Genomic DNA, 21158 nt, shown 5'->3' with positions numbered 1-21158 from the left:
ATTGATCGAGTAGCAGCTTTCATTCTCGGCCGTCCCGTAGGAATACCGGATGATGCTATCGATGTTGAGGTACTCAGAATCTCACTTTTGCACTTTACGAAGCATGCCTACTAACACATAATGGTCTAGCTTCCACTCGATATCGATGACGAAAATATTACCCCTGTCGGCCTTCGATGCGATCCGCGTACCACAACTACTGATCCACCGACTCTGATGACTGGTTGTTTACATGCTATAAAACTGCGTCGACTGTGGACAAAGATTGTCGATGTCTTGTATCCAACGAACTCCCAGCGACATCGGGTGAATCCCCACCAATGCTCTGTTGAAGCGCTCCGACAAGAACTCGAGGAATGGCTAGCATCAACGCCGGATCAGCTTGACTATTCTCATTCGCATCCTCTGTCAGTTTTCGCCTCCAGTCAATGGTTTACACTGGCATATGATCATGCTATCCTTCTCTTGTATCGTCACTACATTTGTGGTGCTGCGCTAGGTCAAACACAGAGAGACTCCACACTCACGGAGCTTACTGAAAAGGCCTTCGAGGATTGCTTCGTCCGTTCGAGAGAAATGTGTCTGCTATACCGCAGAGTATACCAAAGCTCAACTGTTCAATTCACCTGGGGCAGTCTCCACATTCTCTTCACAGGTGGACTAACATATTTATATTGCCTATGGCGATCGGAGCGTATTAGATCGATGGCACGGCAGACAGATGTTGTGAATACATGTATGGCTTGCACCACAGTCCTCGTCATCATAGCTGAGCGGTGGAATCTTGCGACATCATACCGAGACATCTTTGAGACCTTGTCAGAGCGAACTATCAACATGATTTGTGGCGGGGGCAAGGAGCCCGAACCCCCAGCGCACATGCTTGGCTCGCAGACTCTGCCCAATGCTGTTCCGGCTTTTGTCGAAGCCGACCCACCGCCACTTCAAGACTGGATCATGGGGCTCGACGACATGTCGATTCCTCAGGACTCCGGTTGGCTAGTCCATGAGCTCCTGCAAGATGTCCGGGATTTTCAGGGGGGTGACTTCTATGGCCACGAAACGCCATCATCGGCGCCAAATCTACTCGGCCCGTCTTATGATCCCACCCTCACTGACGGTAACGACATGTCAGGGAATCATTTTGAAACTCATGGATGATTTCATCACTCATATATTCAATTAACGCTCTGGTGTTATTACCCGAGGATCATTGTCAGCTCTTATCCGCCGCTGAGCTAATATTACGCTACCGAGCAAAACCAAAGACTAAATATGACCGCAACAATTAGGACCTCAACTTCATCGCACACGTGTTGAGACTCCCTCGTTGAGCAAGCGAATAGAGGTCGTCCGAATCGAGCACCGCACAGCCTAAAGCTTGCTCTAGGCCTGCTTGATCGGGGGTTGGACGACGTACATCCTGTTCAACTGTGCCCTTCCCGGACTTGCTGGTCTGCAAGTTTGACTGGAAGATTCCTGCAGCAGAAAAGGGCAAAAAGTCTTCATATGTGATAGGAACGGCTTCGATTACGCCTTCGTCAATCAGCTTTTCGATGATCTCTGGATCCGAAGCTCCATCTTTGACAGTGGCTGAATTGAAAGCCTTGCCAGTGCAACGATATTCCGAATACACCAATCCTTGTTTCCGCAGCTCTTTCCACGAGTCTGGGTAGCGCTGGAATGTTTTAACAATGATTGAATCCACAGCCTCTGGCGTCAGGCCATCTGCATCTGCCATTGCATCATGAAGCAGTTGGTCGTATAAAACTCTGCCTGCGGGGGTGACGGCGGCGCCGCGCTCTTCAATTTCACCAAAGCGGGCTTTATGAGAGCCGTCGACAAGTTCCTGGTCATTTTCTTCTCGGCATTTAAATTGAATCGACTCCTCCAGGGCTAGAAAGCTCGTTTGTCTGAGCAGGATTGGGCAGTCTCGTGGAGGAGGTCCTTCGATTCGGTCTTTGACAGCCATCCCAGCTTCAGCCATTGCTGTCTGTGCTGCTGTGATGTCGAGTGTTCGTGGTGTTAAATGATTGATATGGGCGGTCTGGAAGCAGGCAATATCAGCGAGGATAGGATGCTCAGCTTTTAGCACTTGGTATTCCGTGTGCGTTGCTGCCGCAATAGGCTGCCAGCTGAATGTCTTGAGAGCTTCTCGAATGAAGACTTCGGCTTGACGTGGTTGCAGTAAGGAGTCTTGAGACTCAGCGATTTCAAGCGTCTCGATCAACTCTTGGGTAAAGATCCTTCTTCTTGCTAGAAGTTGAGAAGCTAGCTCCCGTGCTTTATCTGATCGCACAAGCTCTGGACGAAGTAATGTCGTGAAAACTCGAAATGGGTTACGTGCCAGAGATGACGTCGACGTCGGTCTAAAGCAGGTGGCATGCATTGGCAACCCGGCAACAGACAAGTCGTAGTAGCCTACGGCTTGCATGCCGAGCAAGGCGAAGATTCTGCGGACCGTGCGAAGCTCCTCTGGTGTCCCGAGTCTGATAGCTCCATGACGCTCAAGAGTAAGACGTTCTAAGCTGTCGACACTCTTAGAAGCGCCCTCTGGATTGGAAAGAACCTTTGCATTGACGCCTTGGACGATACGGATCAAGTCTCCGTACAGAGGAACCTCGTTCCTGTACATCTGCGACAGGGCAAGGGCAAAGGTTGTTCGGAGGTCATCGGGATGGACAAAACGAGCTTCAAGGTTGCCGCCAGAACCAAAGCCTTGTTGGCCAATGCTAGAGATGGTTGAAGCCATTTGGCAGGGAAAATCTTAGAAATCTTAAATCAGAAGGAAATTGATAGATAGATGTGCAATGGCCGTAATCATGAAGATATCTTATCTCTTGTATCAAGACTGGATATTTCAAGTTTGACTTACCATCCATCCATCCACTTCAACCTTTCCTCGCGCTCCTCCTCCGAGTTGATATCATTCACGATGGCCTGATACGGTTCCTTCCGAAGCAAGCAACTATCTCAATGAATTAGATCTCAGACATCGGCCATCCGACCGAGGAGGCAGTGACGCATCTCATTGCTTCGGTTGGCCGCGGGATCTACCGGGATACGTGAGGCCCCACAAGAGTGTCATATCTCCGCATCTCGGCCTCTCAAGCGGCGGCCAGGTGTGGCCGGTCTGCGTGCTCATTAGCTCGGGGGTATCCGATCAGCGTGCCGCACACAAGTTGCCACATACCTGAAGGTAGTGGAATCGGCACTGCTGAAGCTATTTTTCAAGACAAAACATCTCGGACATTGCATATGGTGTTAGATGGGTGTTAGCTGCCAGTTAAACTGTGTTCCCTCTTGAAAACGAACTGATCCATTTTCCTTTAGCGATCATTCAATCTTTCATAATGTCGTCTACCACCACGGTCACTAAAGCTGCTTCTGTGCCCATCAAGACCGGCGGGTCGGCGCTCAACTCAGAAAACAGGGACGGGCAGGTTAAGAGGATCCACCACATCCCGCGCCCCGAGTCGAAGGAGGCCCAGCGGAGATGGCAGCTTGAACAGATGGCGGGTGCCTTCCGAATCTTCGCCAAGCTGGGCTTTGCGGATGGTGCCAGCGGACACATCAGCCTGAGAGGTGTGTTCTGCCTCCAACACACATAATACCTCCAATCAAATATCAGACTGACCACTTGATAGACCCCGTCGATCCGGAAACGTTTTGGATTAACCCGTATGGCGTGCATTTTGCCCTTCTCAAGGTGTCTGACATGGTCCAAGTCGATGCCGATGGAAACCGTATCGGTGGCGCTGACAAGCCCGTAAACACTGCCGGCTTCATCATCCACAGCGCTATTCATGCCAGACGGCCAGATGTCCACGCTGCCTGTCACATGCACAGTCCATACGGCAGGGCATGGTCTACATTCGGTCGGCCTATCGACATGCTCAATCAGGACAGCTGTATGTTCTACGAAGACCTGTCCGTGTATGCCAACTTCGGTGGTGTAGTCTTTGCGAAAGAGGAAGGTGGCAGACTCGCCGACTGCTTAGGGCCACGTAATAAAAACATCATCCTGCAGAACCACGGCCTGCTAACCTGCGGCTCAACGATCGCTGAGGCTGCTGCGTTCTTCATTGCTTTAGAGCGAGCATGTCACGCCCAGCTGTTGGTCGAGGGATCTGTTGCTCCCGGAACAAATGGCGCGGTAACTGGCCTACAGAAAACGATAGTAAGTGCCGACGAGGCCGCGTATACCAAGAAGGGAACAGGCACTCCTGAGATCATGTATATGCAATTCATGCCGGAGTACGATTTGATGATAAAAGAGACAAATGGTGACTTTCTTCTATAAGCTACGATGTTGGGGAATAGCATAGGCGGACGAAACCATTACTCATCATACACGCGTATGAAAATTGATAAGAAGTCTAACTACCAAGTCATAACAATAGCCCTTCGAAGGAATCACAAGAGTCACAGGTGAAATGAAAGAATTGCATAATTTCCTCCTGATCATGCTTTCATCTCGTCAAGAATTATAATTCATACAGCATTTGTTACGAGCCTCGATACGCTAGAATTTTGCGAACTCTATCAAAGGTCATATGCATATGTTCTTGGTTCACGCTTTTGTCATGTCTCTGAAGTCAAGCTAGTAGCCCACATGCTTTCGTCGTGCTGTTCATTGAACAGCTCTAGATGTGTCTACGACACATTATACACACGTCTCGCGTCTTATTAATCAAGTGTTCATGCTTGACATCTCACATAAAGACTTATATTCTATCTCGGTGTTTTCAAATCCGTGTATTGCCACTTGTCAATAGTTCATCTCGGTATCTTTGCCAGAGTGCAAGACCCATGCATTTCTCATCGCCCAATGGCATCTTCAGAGCCAAGGGCGATTGTAAGTGGCTAGCGCGTGCAAGGTAGCTCGGGGGAATCCGAGCAGGGTTTGTGAAGAACAAAAGGAGAATTCTACGCTGTCCTCGGAGGAAACCGAGCTAACGAGTGCCCCACACCGGTGACGAGCATGGGCACTGACTGGCAAGACTACTCTAGAATAGCTTAACAGCCGACTTACTGCATCGGCTTTCTAATGTCCATGTTTGAACGAGCTATCTTTTGAGGTCCCTTGCTTTTCACACCTTTCGATTTCTTATCTCGAAGTGTCCATTGTCGGGAGCCCATTGGATCTTGCCCGTAAGACACATTCGGTGCCCTGCCTGTCATTACCTGCATTCCTCTTTGTGGACAACCCCGCCTCAAGCTCACAGCCACACCATCACCATCATGTCTCCAAGTCGTGTTGAAAAGAAGCCGAGGGTCGTCTGTCTCGGCAAGCCGAAGTTCGTCGGTGACGATTATCTGGCCAAATTTCAAGAAGAGTATGACTTCACCATACTAGAGGCCTACGATCACAAGCAGACCAAGGAGAAGCTCCCAGTAGAGCTCAAGGAGAATGGCCCTATCGATGCTTTCATTATTCGAATGGGTACTCCCCCGTATGAGCCCTTCGATGAGGAAATGTTCCGGATGATGGCTCCTAGCCTGCGTATCGTCACGTCAGCAAGTGCTGGTTTCAACGAATTTCCTGCTGAGTGGTTGGCCAACGAGGGCATCTATTTCTGTAACACGGTTGACGCTGTTGCAGAAGCCACGGCTGATATGGCTCTATTTCTCACTCTCGCGGTCCTGAGGAACACGACAAATGCTGAGAAGAGCGCAAGAAATGGCACATGGCGCAAGGCTGAGGGCATTGTGCCGGCTAGAGATCCCTCAGGGCTAACGCTCGGTATCGTTGGCATGGGAGCTATTGGAAAGGTGAGCCATACATCTATGAAGCTGCACAGTCATTCAGCCATGCTCACACTTTATTAGTACCTGGCAAAGAAGGCAGCAGTTTTCAACCTCAAGATTCGGTATTACAATCGGAATCAACTGTCATCGGAGGAAGAAGCTAAATATGGAGCCACTTACTGCAAATCGCTGCATGAGCTCCTATCTTCATCTGACATTGTCTCCCTAAATTGCCCACTAAATGCCAACACAACGAATCTCATTGGACCGAAGGAGTTCGCGTCTATGAAGGATGGTGCATTCTTGGTCAACACAGCTCGTGGTGCGGTAGTGAATGAGGCAGCACTCAAGGATGCCCTGACTTCTGGCAAAGTTACGCGTGCAGGACTAGATGTCTTCTGTGATGAGCCAAACGTAGACAAATGGTTCCTGGAGAGCGACAAGGTGATTGTACAACCCCATCTTGGCGGCCTTACGGATATGGCATACCAGAAGGCGGAGAGGGAATGCTTCGAGAACATCAAGGCGCTCTTCAAGACGGGAAAACCAAACTCGCCTGTACTGCCGCTGAAGAAATGAGGGCGGAAGGACGAACCGGAAAGAAAAGCAACTGTACCAAATTTTCATATAGAGATTAGATCGGGCAATTAATGGTCAACGTGGCGCTGTCATAGTTTGACAGCTTCCTACATCAATACACCAGTGCGTCGCTACACATCGTGAGTGTTCCACGTGAGAGCTTGAAGGAACGAGTTGAGTTGAGGGGTTCTCTGTCGGTCACTAGCGAGACATATCAGAAAGAGCCGCTGGGATTATCAATACAATACAGACTGAATCTACCCGTGCGGACGTACTTAAATCAAATTATCAATATGCATATGGTCTCGTCCGTAAATTAGAAAAAATTGATTTGAACTTGAACTATTCCCAGGTTGCATCAAGAAGTCATGGCATGGATTGTTAACCCATTACGTGGCCCGGCACATTGAGATGAGCTTCGCCGAAAAAGTCACGGTAGAGTTGAAGAATGAGTCCTAGTGGAGAATTCAAGGGTCTCGACATGACTGACAGCCTACTCGCGTTTTTGCTTGAGTGATATTGAACTTTGTCCATTGGGCCAAGGGTCATGCTGTAAATTCAGTCCGGCAAGCCTTGATAGGCGAAAGCCTTGCGACATTGTAGGCGCCGAAGATTCGGGACAAGCCGAGCATCATCCACGCGACACTTACAGCGGCTGGATGCTAAGGCTTGCTTAGTCTAGTGGAGCTCAGATAACGATGAGCGCTACGACATTCTAGCCTGACGTAAGGAAATTCCAAACCATGTCTCTCTTTTTATTTCCAATCAACTAGACCGCAATGCGACTTGATGCGAACTAAACAGTTCCCGACCATATTGGTGAAAGAAACTCCCATCCTGTACATCGTATCAGGCTCCTTAGAGGATTGCCATGCCGACTAGTGGCCGCTAAGTATTTTCCGTCATACGATCGAACTCACTTTGGCGGCGGAAACCGAATGTAGCCTTGCCAACAATCAATACCTGCCAACAGCTTGCCCTGACTTATACCAACGGAGCTTCAGACCGCAGGGCCTGGACGCGACCCAATTTCAAGTCGAAGCTGAATTCATTTGTGTAGGCAATTGGTGATCATTGTTTCGCAGTTCACGGCCACTGGACATTTGACATCAAACCATCGACGCGATGGCTTCACCAGTCTTGAAAAGAGATTCTCCGATCATCATCGTTGGCGCAGGTGCCTTCGGCCTTAGCACAGCATTACACTTGGCAGAGCGAGGTTACAAGAATGTTACGGTCTTCGACAAGCAGCCATACGATGCATCGCTTTACTCATACTTCAAAGGAGCGGACGCTGCATCTGCCGACATAAACAAGATTGTCCGAACAGCCTATGGCGCTGTTACTCTCTATCAAGATCTCTCATTCGAGGGCGTTGACGGGTGGAAGGCCTGGAATGAGGAAATTGCCAGTGGCCGCACCGTACCACCAGGAATGACCACGGCGGACCGTGTTTTCATTCCGAACGGAAACCTTTCCATGACAGACGCCGATACTTTGCCACAGTTCGAAAGGGATACGGTGATCAACGTCGAGAAGGCTGGGTATAAGACCCAACTGATCTCTGGTTATGCTCCGCACGAGGAGCTCGCACGACAGACAGGTTTTTCATTCGGACTAGATCCTTTCAGAAGGAAGCAAAGGGGGAAGTCGAATACTGCGGTGCTAGATTCCGCGGGCGGCATGGCAGTGGCCGATAAAGCTTGCCGATTTGCTCTGCACAAGGCACGCAAACTTGGGGTGCGCTTTGTGCTTGACCAACAAGTTGGTGCCTTCGAATCACTGTGCTACGCAGATTCGTCAGCTAAGAAGATTGTGGGAATCAAAACTCGCGATGGGAAAATGCATAATGCTTCCCTGACCATAGTGGCCTGCGGTGGTTGGACGCCTGCTGTCATCCCACAACTGGACGGGCTGTGCGAGGCTTCTGCTGGCTCTGTCGTTATCTACAAGATACCGAAAGAATCGCCTCTTTGGGACAGATTCGGTGCAGATCAATTTCCAACTTGGATGTGGAATATGAGAAACGGCGCGGAAGGGGGTCTTTACGGATTTCCTAGGGACGAAAATGGTCTGTTCAAGATTGGCTATCGTGGAACGAAATATACCAATCCCACGGTTCAAGCAGACGGGAAAGAGCGTAGTACACCCATCACTCGATGGTCCGACGGAGAAAAGCTCACAACGATCCCTACACAAGCATTGAAAGTAATTAGCAATTTCGTCAACGAATATTTGCCGGAGCTGGGCCAGGAAGGGATCACAATACACACTACTCGTATCTGTTGGTATAATGACAGCTATGACAACCATTTGGTCATTGATCGAGTACCTGGCACTGATGGTCTAATGGTGGCGACTGCAGGGAGTGGCCACGCATTCAAATATATGCCATGTATTGGTAAATGGATCGCCGATATAGCGGAGGGTGTTGGGTTGGACCGGCCGGCGGTGCAGGCTTGGAAATGGCGGGCAAGGAGTGTAGACGAAGCTCCAATCAACGTTTTAATGGAGGGAAAGGCTGGCAAGAGGGCTCTGGGTAATGTACCTCTTGTGTCGCAAGCTGAGCTCGCTGGAGGTATAGCAAGATCCAGGTTGTGAATAAAGTTAAACTCAAGATTGAATTTATCAAATACTAATTTGTGTGTATTCTATCTGGGAGAAGAAGAAAAACTCTTCTGGTCGCGCTACGTATCTTTATTATGTGTGATAAGAATTGGTCTCAGCTTAGTACCTAACGCAAGCAAGACTCATAGCCACACTGAAGATATAAAGAGAGTATATAAACAAAATAGGAATTATTGGCCGTATCATGAGTGAGCATTGACATAATAGGATTGCGGGAACATAGCCCCTGTGTAACCTTCCTTGATTTGTCCTCAAGATCTCTAAGCTAGTCATAATCTTCCGTGCTAGCCAATTTTTAGGGGTGTTTCACTTCGCTTGCTGCGATAGGGTTTGTAAAAAGGAGTCGCATACATATGAATGAAAATCGCGCGGCAATGCGACGCTGCTAATTACCCACTTCCCCGAGCCTTTGCCTCAACAAATTTGCACAATCTCAAAGTCTCTTGGGGATTTGTTTGAACGGGTCGAAAGACGTATATTTGGCCGTTCACACCAGAACTTCTCAATATCGCCAGCATCGATTACAGAGGAATTTGTGATGGCGAAGATACCAGTGATCAACCATGTCTCACGATAAGCATCATCTGGCGACGTCGACACGTTGACTCTTTCCGCACTTTTGTCTTCAGCAATGTGATGTTCAATTGATGGAATAAGGGTCCGTTGAGAGATGAGATTAGTGTTTGCATCTGGTCGCAGCAACAGAGGTGCACTCTTCAGGTGAATGCCATGTCGGTGAGCGGTATCCGCATACTGTGACTCTTGTGTGAGATCAACAACGCCGCTCGAGCCCCGATCAGAATATATGAGACAAGAGTTATCTTCGGTAAGCCATCCTTCTGTTTGAATTGACCTCGTCGTAGTGTCAGGCTGAGATTGAAATTTGGCTAGGGCAAACCCGTTGCGCGCTTGAGCCGGTGCGGCAAAACCGCTGTCTACTAAACGTATCGTAGCGTTCCCTGTTGGAAATGATTTCGGTTTCCACTTCAATCGATGAATGCGTAGATGCCATCCAGGCCACTGTTTGACAGGAGGTACAAGTGTTGTCTCCACCAGAAGATCTCCCGTGTTCTTGGGTTTCCAAGTACTGCGGAGAGCCGGGATCTCTATAGAACTTTCGCGAGCCATGTCCGGAGTGACAATCCTCAAAGAGTATAAGTGGACGTCGAAAGGATTACATCTTACCAACCACGTATCTCCGTCATCCAAGGTGAGACAAATAGTACTGTCAGGGGCAAGCTGTTCTAGCAGTGGCCCTGTTGGGACACTGAAACCAAAGCCCGATGAGTAAGCAAGCTTCCCGTACTTAGCCTCTCTGGCTCTATGATGTTTGGCGGTTGACTGGCCAGATGAAATTAAAAAGTGATGTTGCTTCATGTTGCATAGAATGTGTCTTGGTGGCCAAATAACGGAGACTTGGCTTATTGAAGTACCGCCGTCCTCGATAGAACTGTTCCGAGCGGTAGCATCCAGGGGGTGAGGAAGCTCTTCACAGGCCCAAAAGGGGTGATCCTCAGGAAGTCCAATAATTATGAAAGTCTTCAAACACCAATATACTGATTGGGGCGAATTGTAATCTTCACTCATGTACATATTTGGGTAAGTGTAGCCAATGTTAAGTGTGCCATCAGGATTGAAGATCCCAGTATGTTGGGTCCACCAGCGCAAATGGCGAAGCAAGAAGCCTTTGATCATGCCGAGATTGTCTAAAGGTGGTGGCAGCTCTACCGCAGCAGCAACAATTGCCGACCAGAAAGCCGCAAAAGCAAATCGATATGTTAGGCTCCTACCAAAAGGTATTGCTGCCCCTATCTTCGTTATTAGCTCAGGAAAAGCCTACCATAAGACGTATTTCTTCTCACCATTAAAATCAAAGTACCTCCAGAAGGCGATCGCAAATTGTCGTGCATCGTCCTTGTACTTATCAATTCTTTCCTTGTATGTCGAGGACTTCCCGCTTTCTTCCATAACTTTCACGAAAAGCAGCCTCGCAAATTGTATTGCGAAACTTCCAGAGTAATAGTCTGCTTGCTTTCTTTCCTCGCCCCACAGACCATCGCTACTCCAGCCTTCACCTATGTAGAAGGTATCCAGAGTATTCAAATCAACCTCAATATTTTCAACGGTGCCAGTGAGTGTGCACAGTGCCAGATTAACAAATATGCGAAACCACAGCCAGTTGTTTTGGGGCATCTGTTTTGAATTAATTTGTCGGAGCCATGAGGCGAGATTAAACTGAGCATCTTCACTCAAAGAAGAAAAAGCCTGAGGTGTTGTAAGAAGTGCATATGAAATTGATTCCATCTCAACCATTCGTTGGTCAAAGTCTCCTAAGTCTCCCCAGTACTCCAGCGATTCGGGATCTGTTCCTGCGATAATTCCATGAATCCATGAGCTGAGGTTGACCCTTTGGACAAGGGCTGATGCATCATCAATTGGTTCACCACACACATCGGCAGCGGAGAACTGGAAAAGATTGGCAACTGCCCATAACGGGCGGGCGAAACCTTCCAGCTGAGCTGCTACTTCGTCGAAGCCAGCACCGGAGTCTGTAGATATTCGTATGCGTGCTTTGGCTTGAGACTTATATTGCTCTAGTGGTTTCAAAAGTGCTACAACGGCTCGGATAAGATCTAGGCGAGTCTCAAAAGGGTTATCTGAAAAGTCGTGTAGGTGTGTCATGGTAATGTTTGCATAGATTTACATAGACGATTATCTTCTAATGCGCACTATAGGTATGTAATGACTATTCTAATAGGCTTCGAGGTGTTTCTGGTTAGGTCGGGGTATGCTTTCGGCATTCGGACCATTGATCGGTGGTGACGGCTTCGTAGGCCGGCTGTGCTATTAACCGTTAGATTGGTGGAACTGTTAAGTGCATAATATTGTCCACAGCGTTCCAATCATTGCACGAAAACTCGGCAGCTATTGTTTATACATCATGCCTTGCATTCTTGCTCCAATGGCGAATCCGTCCACCGTACTGAGAAAAGCTTAGTCACATTTCATTGACAGGAAAATCTTGAAGCCTTGAACTCACTGAGTTGGGGGAGCATGGTCTTACCCCTGCCAGCTTACTCACTTCACTTAGCTATGTCGCCGCTAAAGTTACTCTCCTTCTCGACGGCAGCTGAAGGTGCTGTTCTCCTAGACTGGAGGCTTTGTTTCCATAATGCCGAATAATTTTCATCAGGATATTTCAGTAGTTTTTTTCTCGAAAACAGCCGCACAAGATGCCCAAAGGCTGTATCTCTGACAAGATCATGCATAGTGAATGTAGGACCCCATGATAATGAGTAGAAGCCATCATTGCCACGCAAATAGCATATATAGACATCATCTCAATCTAGATTCCGGCTGTAATGAATCGTGATAGCTTCTTGTTATCGAGTGTTTGAATCACATATACCAGATTTAGCGGACTTTATCAGCATGGTCGATCTCATGTAGGATTAACACTGGCGTGAAAGCCTTACTACAATGGTGCGTACGTCCTATGACATTGCTATTGCCGGACTTATGGCGCTAAAGCCGCACTTACACCCGTATCTCTAGGACTTTTCTAAGAAGTAGATTTCCAAGGGCCCTATCTGTTTAATGTTGTGGGTTCGTGGAGATGCGAACATAAAAGCTGTGATGAGGGCTTAATGAAAGAACAAGGCTTGAATGATGTTGCCGGAAGGCTCCAGGTGCACAAACCCTCCTCAGTTTTTTTCTAGGAGTTCACCCTGTAGTCTATCTTTCTCTTGAACATGATTTAATATGGGCTCGCAGCCTTCTGTTCCTTAGAAGTCTTGTTTTCATAGACACTGTCAAAGCATCACAATTCCCAAGACAAATTCAAGGATTCTTGTTGAAAATGAGACCCTTCCTCCAGGAGAATGTTATGGGGCTTGGTGTGGATCACGCTTCAGAAAGAACCCATCGAACACATTCAGATATAATTGCCCTGCGCCATCAGCAAAATAGGTTTAGGGAACAGATGAATATCTCGAATCGCCGAGCAAAAGGGAATGCCGAAGATGGTCAAGGTGATAATCGATCAGCTCCTGCTTCAATTGCGACACTGGTTGTATATACACTATCTTTATCTTAAGAATTTCGATTCTCTTTCATCCTTGAGAAGGAGGCGTTTTCGCTGTTCGACGAATCAAGCCATTTGAACAAGACTGGCCGTTTTGCACAGTTTTGTTGGCAAGGCAGCTTTTGCGGCAGAGCGGTTGTATGGATAACAGTCAAGCAGACAATATCAATCATTCATTTGAATTGAGTTTTACCTATATTGATAATAGCAACAGGCGTCTTCTATAACTTTCATAGCTAGATAGTCACAATATCAGTGACGGGAGGAGTTGTCATCTTGAGGATTAGCTGTAGGATTGAGTTAAAAATGCTACAGAATCCAGTTAGAAGTAGTGGGGAAGCCTGCTAGGAGAATTGAATCGTTCTCAGGACTGTAATAAGCTCGTTAAGTATATAACGCTTTACACTTCCCTGCATAAATCCAGGAGAGCCTTTTCAGAATCCGGTGAAGCGATTCGCGACACGTCGGGGGAATTGGAGCGGCAGTCGGCGTTTCCGCTCCGTAGCGGTTAGTGGCTGTTGAGATAACAAATGGAATAAAACCTTGAGCTAATGAAAGAGAGATGTAATATTGCACCTCTTTCTAGGGATACGACGGAGTATTGGCACCGGATACATGAACCGACGATTATGTTGTCTGTTTACTGAGAACTTGGAGTATGAAATGGCCCCTGAGATGGGCTTTTTTACTGAACAGGGCATAGCATATTCGTGTAGATGCAGTGCGCATAATCACAATTCTCGAAAAAAAAAAAAAAAAAAAGAAAAAAACATAGAGCCGCGTCAATTCTCAGTCCGGTCAAATCCATCACTATCTTGTTCCGTATAGTGAGCCTTTGAAGTAATAGAGAAAGAGCTGCAAATCAATCTCCAACATGTCATCCGCTTCATCGCCAGCCAGTTTAATTTCACAGCCAAGCAGTATCTTGGAAAGCGACAACACCTCAACTGACGAGAATCTCCTGTCATCTGGTTTCATTAAGTCCTCCCAAAAGGAATCTTCAGGTCTAGACAGTATTTTGAGGGAATTATTCGAACAAAATGTTGTCGCGAAGCTATGGAGGACGGCTTCGACTTCGCAAGCAAGCGGGAGACCATGGCCAACCGAGTTTCCCGAGTTTGTCCCCCAAGACGGACCAGATGCTGGACGTTATGTTCTACGAGATGCTGAGTTCTGGACTTGCGGCTTCTTCCCAGGATCGCTATACGAGCTTTTAGTCAGAAGCATACGCCACCCACAGTCGATCTTGCCCAAATTACCAATTGTTGGTGAAGTCTTCCGAAAGAAATTGCACCAATTGTGTCAAATCTGGTCAGAACCTCTTCATGACATGGCTGCTCGAACTGACACACACGACATCGGCTTTATAATCATGCCGGCACTGCGCCTGGAATGGGAGACGACAGGAGATCAGAGGAGTCTGAATTCGATTATTCGTGCAGCTCACAGCCTAGCTACTCGCTATGTCCCATCTGCCGGTGTTATTCGGAGTTGGGATCTGGTGATCAAAAAAGATATTGTGGTGACTGATATGGAAACCAATATCATTGTCATTATTGATAGTCTTTGTAATCTCGACCTTTTGTTTTATGCCTCAGCACATAGTGGTGATAACAGGCTTGCCATCATAGCTGAAACGCACGCGAAGAGCTTGATACGGACTCACCTTCGTCCTGAGTCAGTGGTCTCTATGACAGTCGGCGGTTATCAAGGACAGCTTTTCTCAACTTGTCACGTTGCCAATGTTGATCCAATCTCCGGAGATGTCAAGCAGCGTTTTACAGCCCAAGGATATGACCACAGTTCCACATGGGCAAGAGGGCAGTCTTGGGCGATTCTTGGATATGCACAAACTTACATGTGGACAAAGAATCGGTTATTCCTTGATGTTGCATGTGGTGTTGCGGAATATTTTCTCTTTCGAATGGACACTCTCCAATTAAGGGGTGCGAGGACAAAATCAACTCAGAGATATTCTACACCTCCCTGGGACTTCGATGCACCAGAGGATTTAACTTTGGGCTCCGTGGTCCGCGATTCAAGTTCTGCATTCATTGCAGCGAATGGTCTGTTAATTTTGTCGCAAGCACTCAACGCGGATCAACAATACCGTCTCTCTTCGCATTTCTTGAGTTCCGCCATGAACTTAGTCAAAGGTACTCTGGAGTATTCATTGGCGCAGGAGAAGGCAGAGTTCAAGACGGGGGCTACTATCGACGTGAAAAATGTTGAGGATGACACTCGATTTGACAGTATTCTAAAACATGGAACGGCGAACAACAACGAGAATGCAAGGAGACAATATCGAAACCACGGTCTTGTCTATGGAGACTATTATCTAGTACAGTTTGGAAACCGCTTGCTGCAAATGGGTCTAGTATGATTTTGAATGAATTGATACGAGTTGAACACATGTGAACATATATCGAGCATAGTACACTCAAATGATCTGGTAGATTACTATTAGAATACCCTTAGGACCGTCAATTGTAACGCTGCGGCGTTTGATTGCGACAACTTGGTTCACCAACCGCCGCCTTCTATGTCAGTCGTGAACATACCATCGTCGAAGCTGATTATACGATCCATTCCCATGAATTGTTGATTTAAGAGCACTTGAGATATTGCGCTAAGGTCATTGCCCGTCTGCAAAGCGGTTTCCAGATGTGGATATGTGGCGTCTCTACTTCCTCCTTCATCATCATTCAACTGTTCCTGACTTGCCAGGTCTGTATCTACGTTCAGCTGCGGATAAGTATTGGCCATGATCCCGGGAACCAGATTTGAATTTAGCTGTCGTTCATGGCTAGAAATCTGTACATAGCCTAAACTTGCAACTTCTGGTGGAGCTGACCGCCTGGTTATGTGACGGCTTGGTGTTTTCTCAGATCGATGGTCGATATCGCGGGTATAACCTAGAACATTAATTTGGTATGTCTTGCTCCTTATGCAATTGTCGTGAATCTCTCTCAGCTTGTTGGCATACTTAGCAGCTAGGTCGCAGTTCTCGCTAGCTGTGCTTCGTAAAGCACTCTGGCGACTCCCTGTCCACCTACTGGATAGAGCATCCAAACTCTGAACCAGAGACCAAAACTCGGGGGCAGGGGTCTGATCACTGTAATACTTCCAATGAGCAATTAGGACGCGACCTGCAATATACACACAAAACGAGTATTGCACAGCTAGGGGCACATTTGGTGGTGTAATTATGAGATAATTCTCGGTGATAATGGCGATTTCGATTGCGGCAGTCTGGCAGGTTTCAGCACTGCAACCGCTTGGTAATCTGTTTTTGAAATCCCAATGAGACAGTGGGAATGCGATTGGTTGATGTAGGAGGATCATTGATGTGTTGTGAGTGACATGAGCCAGAGTCAGATTCGGATCCATCTTGCCTGACGTAGCAGGCCGGCAATCCATGTGGACCTTCCATTTCTTGGGCAACAGCATTTTCCAATGGACTAGCCGTAAGTCCAGCTCTTTGAACCGTGTCAACCAGCTTCCAATATCTCTCGGGTCTTTGAAATTGACCTTCTGCTGTAAGAAATATGTTGTGACCCGACTAAGTGACTCTGTTGCCTCGATGCAGTAAGCAAATGCCCCAACCGTGGACATCATGATATCAATGGTAGAGGCAGAAAACCCCTCTGGCGAAGCTGCCGCTTGTGTGCCGAGTTCTTGTGGGCTGTTCACATCTTCTTCCATTGCAGGAGGCTGTGATGGCGAGAAATGATGAGACGGAAGAAACGTTATTGGGTTGCCAATCTTCCCTGCTGACTTGTCCCATATGCCAAAGTACGGTGTTGATACCAAGTTTTGTTTGCGCCAGTGAACTCCATCGCAGGGTAATCGGCGATGGACATCGTCGGAGGTCAGACTAGTGTTCCAACCCATAGATACAGAGCAAAACCGGTCGAGGTTGAAGATGTTCCAGAATACACGACGACGCTCCTCTTCTTCGGTCCAGCTTTTTGATCGATCCAGTGAGACAAACGGTTGCGAGACCGAGTAGCGATCTGTCCGTTCCTCGTCCTCGATTGTTAGTTGCATGTACTCGACCGTTCGTGTTAGTGAGCCGACTAATGACCAAGCCTTTTCAGCTGCTCCATTCCCGATCTAAAATCAAATTAGAGACAAATAGCCGGCAATATTCGATTTGCTCACTGACATCATTGAACGCCACAATTATCAATGCTTGAAGGCTTTCCAGGCACATTGAACTTGTGGCCTTTGAGACAATCCAGGATCGCAGCATTTCCGAGTTGGAAGAATCCACATGTTTCGCCGGGTCGTCGTCTGGCACAATGAACCTGGAGCCTATCAAAATCATGGCCTGTAGCACGACTTCGAGCTTTGGCCGTTCAACAGGTTCTCTCAGTCTTCGTACGAGCCTTCCTTGATGTATCATTGGTATCCATGGATGAATATGTGAGAAATAAACCTCAAATATAGCATCCAGATCATCCAATCGGGGTTGAGGGGGAGACACTTCGAGTGTGATGGGTGTCAGTGGTGGGGATACGTTCTCATCCAGCCGTCTTCGTTTTCGACTTGAGCCATCATTGCCGCTTCTCTCCCGATTTGGTCCAAGTGCATCTATATGATTTGATTCATTGAAACGTTGAAACTCCTTGGCCAAGAATGAGAGTATCTTGTAACCCACAGCCTCAGAATGAGACGGCACGCTTTGCTCTCCCGTCTTTCGTCCATCTTGTTGACTTTCAGCAGGGCCTTCGGCCGATTCTTGGAGCTGGACAACGATATTTTCTAGGTTATCTGTGATTACACACATTAGCGTTATCAACACAGGCGGAACTAAAATAAAGTAAATCATACCGAGTCGCCGGTGAAGGTTCTCCACTGCCCCTGCCCTTAGACCTGGTTTTCCTCTTTTGGTCTCATAGACACAATCACAGCCTGCAATGGATTATGTCAGCTAAAATGGCCGAAAAGACCTCGATATCGGCTTATCAATATACTCGGTGCTGGGCAAGCCTCGAGGAATATAATAAAAACTTTCTGTCGAACAAAGGATCCTGGGAATGCCAAAGATTGAAATGAAACGTACCAATCTTTCTGCAATTCTGACATGCAGGAGCCTCCCGCGAACACTTCAGCTTTCTTTTCCGGCAGCCATTGCAAGATATGGCAGGTTCTGACGCATCCCCAGAGTCCTCGTTCTGCGTTGCGGGATTGGCTGGGCTCATAGTAAGAACCGCCTCGCTTTGGCTGTTGCGGTTCATTGGCAGCGGAACGGTATAGCATCTGCTCCGGTCATCAATACCGGCAACACAGACGAGCAGTCAAGCAACTGGAGCAGCGTCTCGTGGAGGTAGGTCTGTTATGTAGATCCCCACTCAAGGTCCTCCGTAGTCCGTTACACCTACTCCGAAATGCCGAAGTCTCCACAAACCCCGCATTACTTGGAGAACCCTGTCTCATGCAGCAGGGGTTATCCGCTCTCTACCTCGTCAATTCGGTGTAGTCAAGTGCCATGAATTTCAGCTTCCACGTGGTTGAAGGATGGCAAGTGACGTATAGAGTGACTTAGCCCGGCAGATCTCTGCTTCGAAGACCCTATGTAGATGGGGTGCTCTGCGGGGCAACATTGCGGGTTTGCGTGTGTTTCTGAGGTGAGTTGATTCGTGACAAAGATGAGTCCGTATACGCTAATTCTTTCGACGAGCATTGGCTTCGTAAACTGATGTCTGCTTTGATATCGGAGGATGCCACTCTTCATGATCAGAGGTGCCCTGCATTATGTAAACAACATGTTTGCTGCGTTCCATACTTAAATAAGAGATTTTCATGAGAATTGCAAGCATGACCGCATCAGTCTTGTCCGTCATTCCAATGAACTCACGTAATAGCAGTCGAAATGAAATCCTTCAAAACCAGCCTAAAGAAAAGAGATTAAGGACTTAATTTGCAATCTGATGCTGCTATAAATTCAAACACAAATCTGCATTCAAAACTTCTGAAGATCTGTACTAAAGGCACCAACTCCAATGAGCAAGGAATTCGAAATTCAAACGTCCTTCTTGGCTAGTTTGTTGAAAATCTCGGAAAGAAGATTTACCTGCGAGTTCCAAAACTGTGCGCGATTGTTATTTTTCTTGAATGTAGCGAGCAGCTTTTGCCGCTCTGAGTGGGCTTCCTTAACATCCTGCTCTTCCATTTGGAAGTTTTCCACCCAGTCTTGTATAGAAGACTGCCAATCATGATCCACATCTTCCCAGAAATCCTGAATGGTGTCTTCTGCCATCTCTGCCGTCACACCCTTGTAATCCTCGGCATCTGAGGCATTGTCGGTGGTATGTTGGTCAACCACGCCCTCCTTTTGTGGCATGGAGCCCTCTGACGAATTCGAGACCGACATTTTCCGGAGGAAACAGATATATGTATGCTGCGATCAATCTCAAAAGAGTTTTATAGTGTCTTTGCTTCTCCCCAGGCTGGAGGCTTGAAGATCAATGTCAGTTCTTCGACACTGGTCTGAGTGGGCAAGACCTAAATTGCAATTGTGTCCTCTGCACATGCAAGGGCACTTTATATACTTTCTGGGTTGGGTAACTCGATAATTTCAATACCATTGTGTCTTGTGGTGAGTCGTGCGTTGAGTCATTGGAATCTACGAATTGTCGATGCATGATTGCTTGCGAAACGATCGAAACTGGGATGACTGTGGCAGTAATTGTGAAATGTGTAGCGCTGCTGGACAAGTGGTTTTACGATGACTGAGAGGCGATGGATACGCAAGTTTTGGGACGACCCAACGTTTATATTCATCTTGTCCTAAATTACCACACACGTTAATACTTGATCTATGTAGTGAACCTTCATGTAGAGCGCGTAACAAATCTCACGGTACCTAGGTGGTCTTGCCGACAAGCTAGTCAATGTTAACAAGAACTAATAGCGTTAGTTGTATCCAAAATAAATAGACAATATGTTACTACGACTTTCTATCTTAATATACCATTGCTTTAGCATTTTATTTGCTTTAGTAAATTTGACGAGACATCGACGAATGAGTATCAACTACCCGAACTGCCCGACCAAGAAGGTTTATCCTTAGCCTGGGATTCCAAGGTATTTCAGGAAGGAGATTCATTAGTCTCACATTCTGAACCACGAAGGATATAACACAATTGCAGTCGAGACAAGCCCAAATTGGACTACACGGTAGCAGCATCGTGAATACGGTGTGAGTAGGTTTGACTATTTGAGCCAACAAAGCTTATTTATTTTACATAATATTTCTCTCTACCAGCGGTCCTGTACTCTGACTTTCCAGATCGCCCCAGCCGTTAGGACGCCTTCTAACAAGTCCAGAATAGAACCAGTGACCCATGGTGAATACGTCATACGTCGGGAGGCCAGTGGCACGCTGTACGGACTCGCCAAATGGCGGCATCTGCGTGCATTCCAGTACAAACGCTCCAATATCACTGTGCTTGCTCAGCAACTCGTTTGCTGCATCAATCATTTCTTTCTCGATATCAGCAAAGCTGTAAGGTGCTTTGCCTTGGACTAGGAGACGCAACGAGCCCCCATCAGGCGCACCCGCGATGTGGCACCGGGCGGCGTGCTCTTTAGAAATTCCCAATCGCTCAAAATGAAGTGAGACAAGCTCTTTCGCATTATACGTAATAATGCCGATCTTTTTGCTGGGTGGTAACCAGGCGAGAATGCTTGGTATTTGGATCAGAGAGGAAGTTGCAACAGGGATGGGGAGTCGCTCAGCTAATCTACAGATGCTAGTCAGTCACCATCCCGCAATGCAAGGTATTCTCCCCAATATACTTACAGGGGCTGAGCCATTGCTAGAAATCCACAGCTAGTCAAAATTCCAACTGCTCCGCGCTCAGCGAGCCTTTTGCCTGCAGCAACGAAATTATCGATGAAAGCACCATCATAAGCTTCCTTGGTGACAAGCTCACTCTCCTTAGAACCCTCAGCGAGCTCGCGGATAATAGGGAAAGCCCAAGTGTTCTCGTTGAAGGCATCGCCGGCAGGGCGATAGAAGAAACATTGAACAGCAATGAATCCAATGGGCGGCAGAGAAGCCTTGTCTTGTGGGCGGTAATCGGTCATCTTGGCGATATCACAAATA

The 21158-nt window shown here is 47.4% G+C and overlaps 4 protein-coding genes across 4 annotated transcripts; 2 read left to right on the top strand and 2 right to left on the bottom strand.

Annotated features, from left to right (window-relative positions):
* Window positions 1-3353: 3353 nt before the first annotated feature.
* UCRPA7_1177 (putative class ii aldolase and adducin domain-containing protein) lies at window positions 3354-4303 on the top strand (the record flags this gene model as incomplete). The annotated part of the gene is made up of 2 exons (XM_007913764.1): window positions 3354-3585; window positions 3648-4303. 2 exons carry the CDS (start codon window positions 3354-3356, stop codon window positions 4301-4303), a joined length of 888 nt encoding a protein of 295 aa, XP_007911955.1.
* A 941-nt stretch (window positions 4304-5244) lies between these two features.
* UCRPA7_1176 (putative glycerate-and formate-dehydrogenase protein) lies at window positions 5245-6330 on the top strand (the record flags this gene model as incomplete). Its single annotated transcript, XM_007913763.1, has 2 exons — window positions 5245-5775; window positions 5833-6330. 2 exons carry the CDS (start codon window positions 5245-5247, stop codon window positions 6328-6330), a joined length of 1029 nt encoding a protein of 342 aa, XP_007911954.1.
* A 12740-nt stretch (window positions 6331-19070) lies between these two features.
* Window positions 19071-19421, bottom strand: UCRPA7_1175 (hypothetical protein; the record flags this gene model as incomplete). The annotated part of the gene is made up of 1 exon (XM_007913762.1): window positions 19071-19421. One exon carries the CDS (start codon window positions 19419-19421, stop codon window positions 19071-19073), a length of 351 nt encoding a protein of 116 aa, XP_007911953.1.
* A 1427-nt stretch (window positions 19422-20848) lies between these two features.
* Window positions 20849-21139, bottom strand: UCRPA7_1174 (putative asp glu hydantoin racemase superfamily protein; the record flags this gene model as incomplete). The annotated part of the gene is made up of 1 exon (XM_007913761.1): window positions 20849-21139. The coding sequence occupies one exon, from the start codon at window positions 21137-21139 to the stop codon at window positions 20849-20851; it is 291 nt and encodes a 96-aa protein (XP_007911952.1).
* Between the last annotated feature and the right edge of the window lie 19 nt (window positions 21140-21158).

Source organism: Phaeoacremonium minimum (assembly GCF_000392275.1).
Source record: "Phaeoacremonium minimum UCRPA7 unplaced genomic scaffold PA7_03_scaffold_62, whole genome shotgun sequence".
In the NCBI taxonomy this organism is placed as follows: domain Eukaryota; kingdom Fungi; phylum Ascomycota; class Sordariomycetes; order Togniniales; family Togniniaceae; genus Phaeoacremonium; species Phaeoacremonium minimum.
This window is presented reverse-complemented; position numbering and strand designations above follow the sequence as displayed.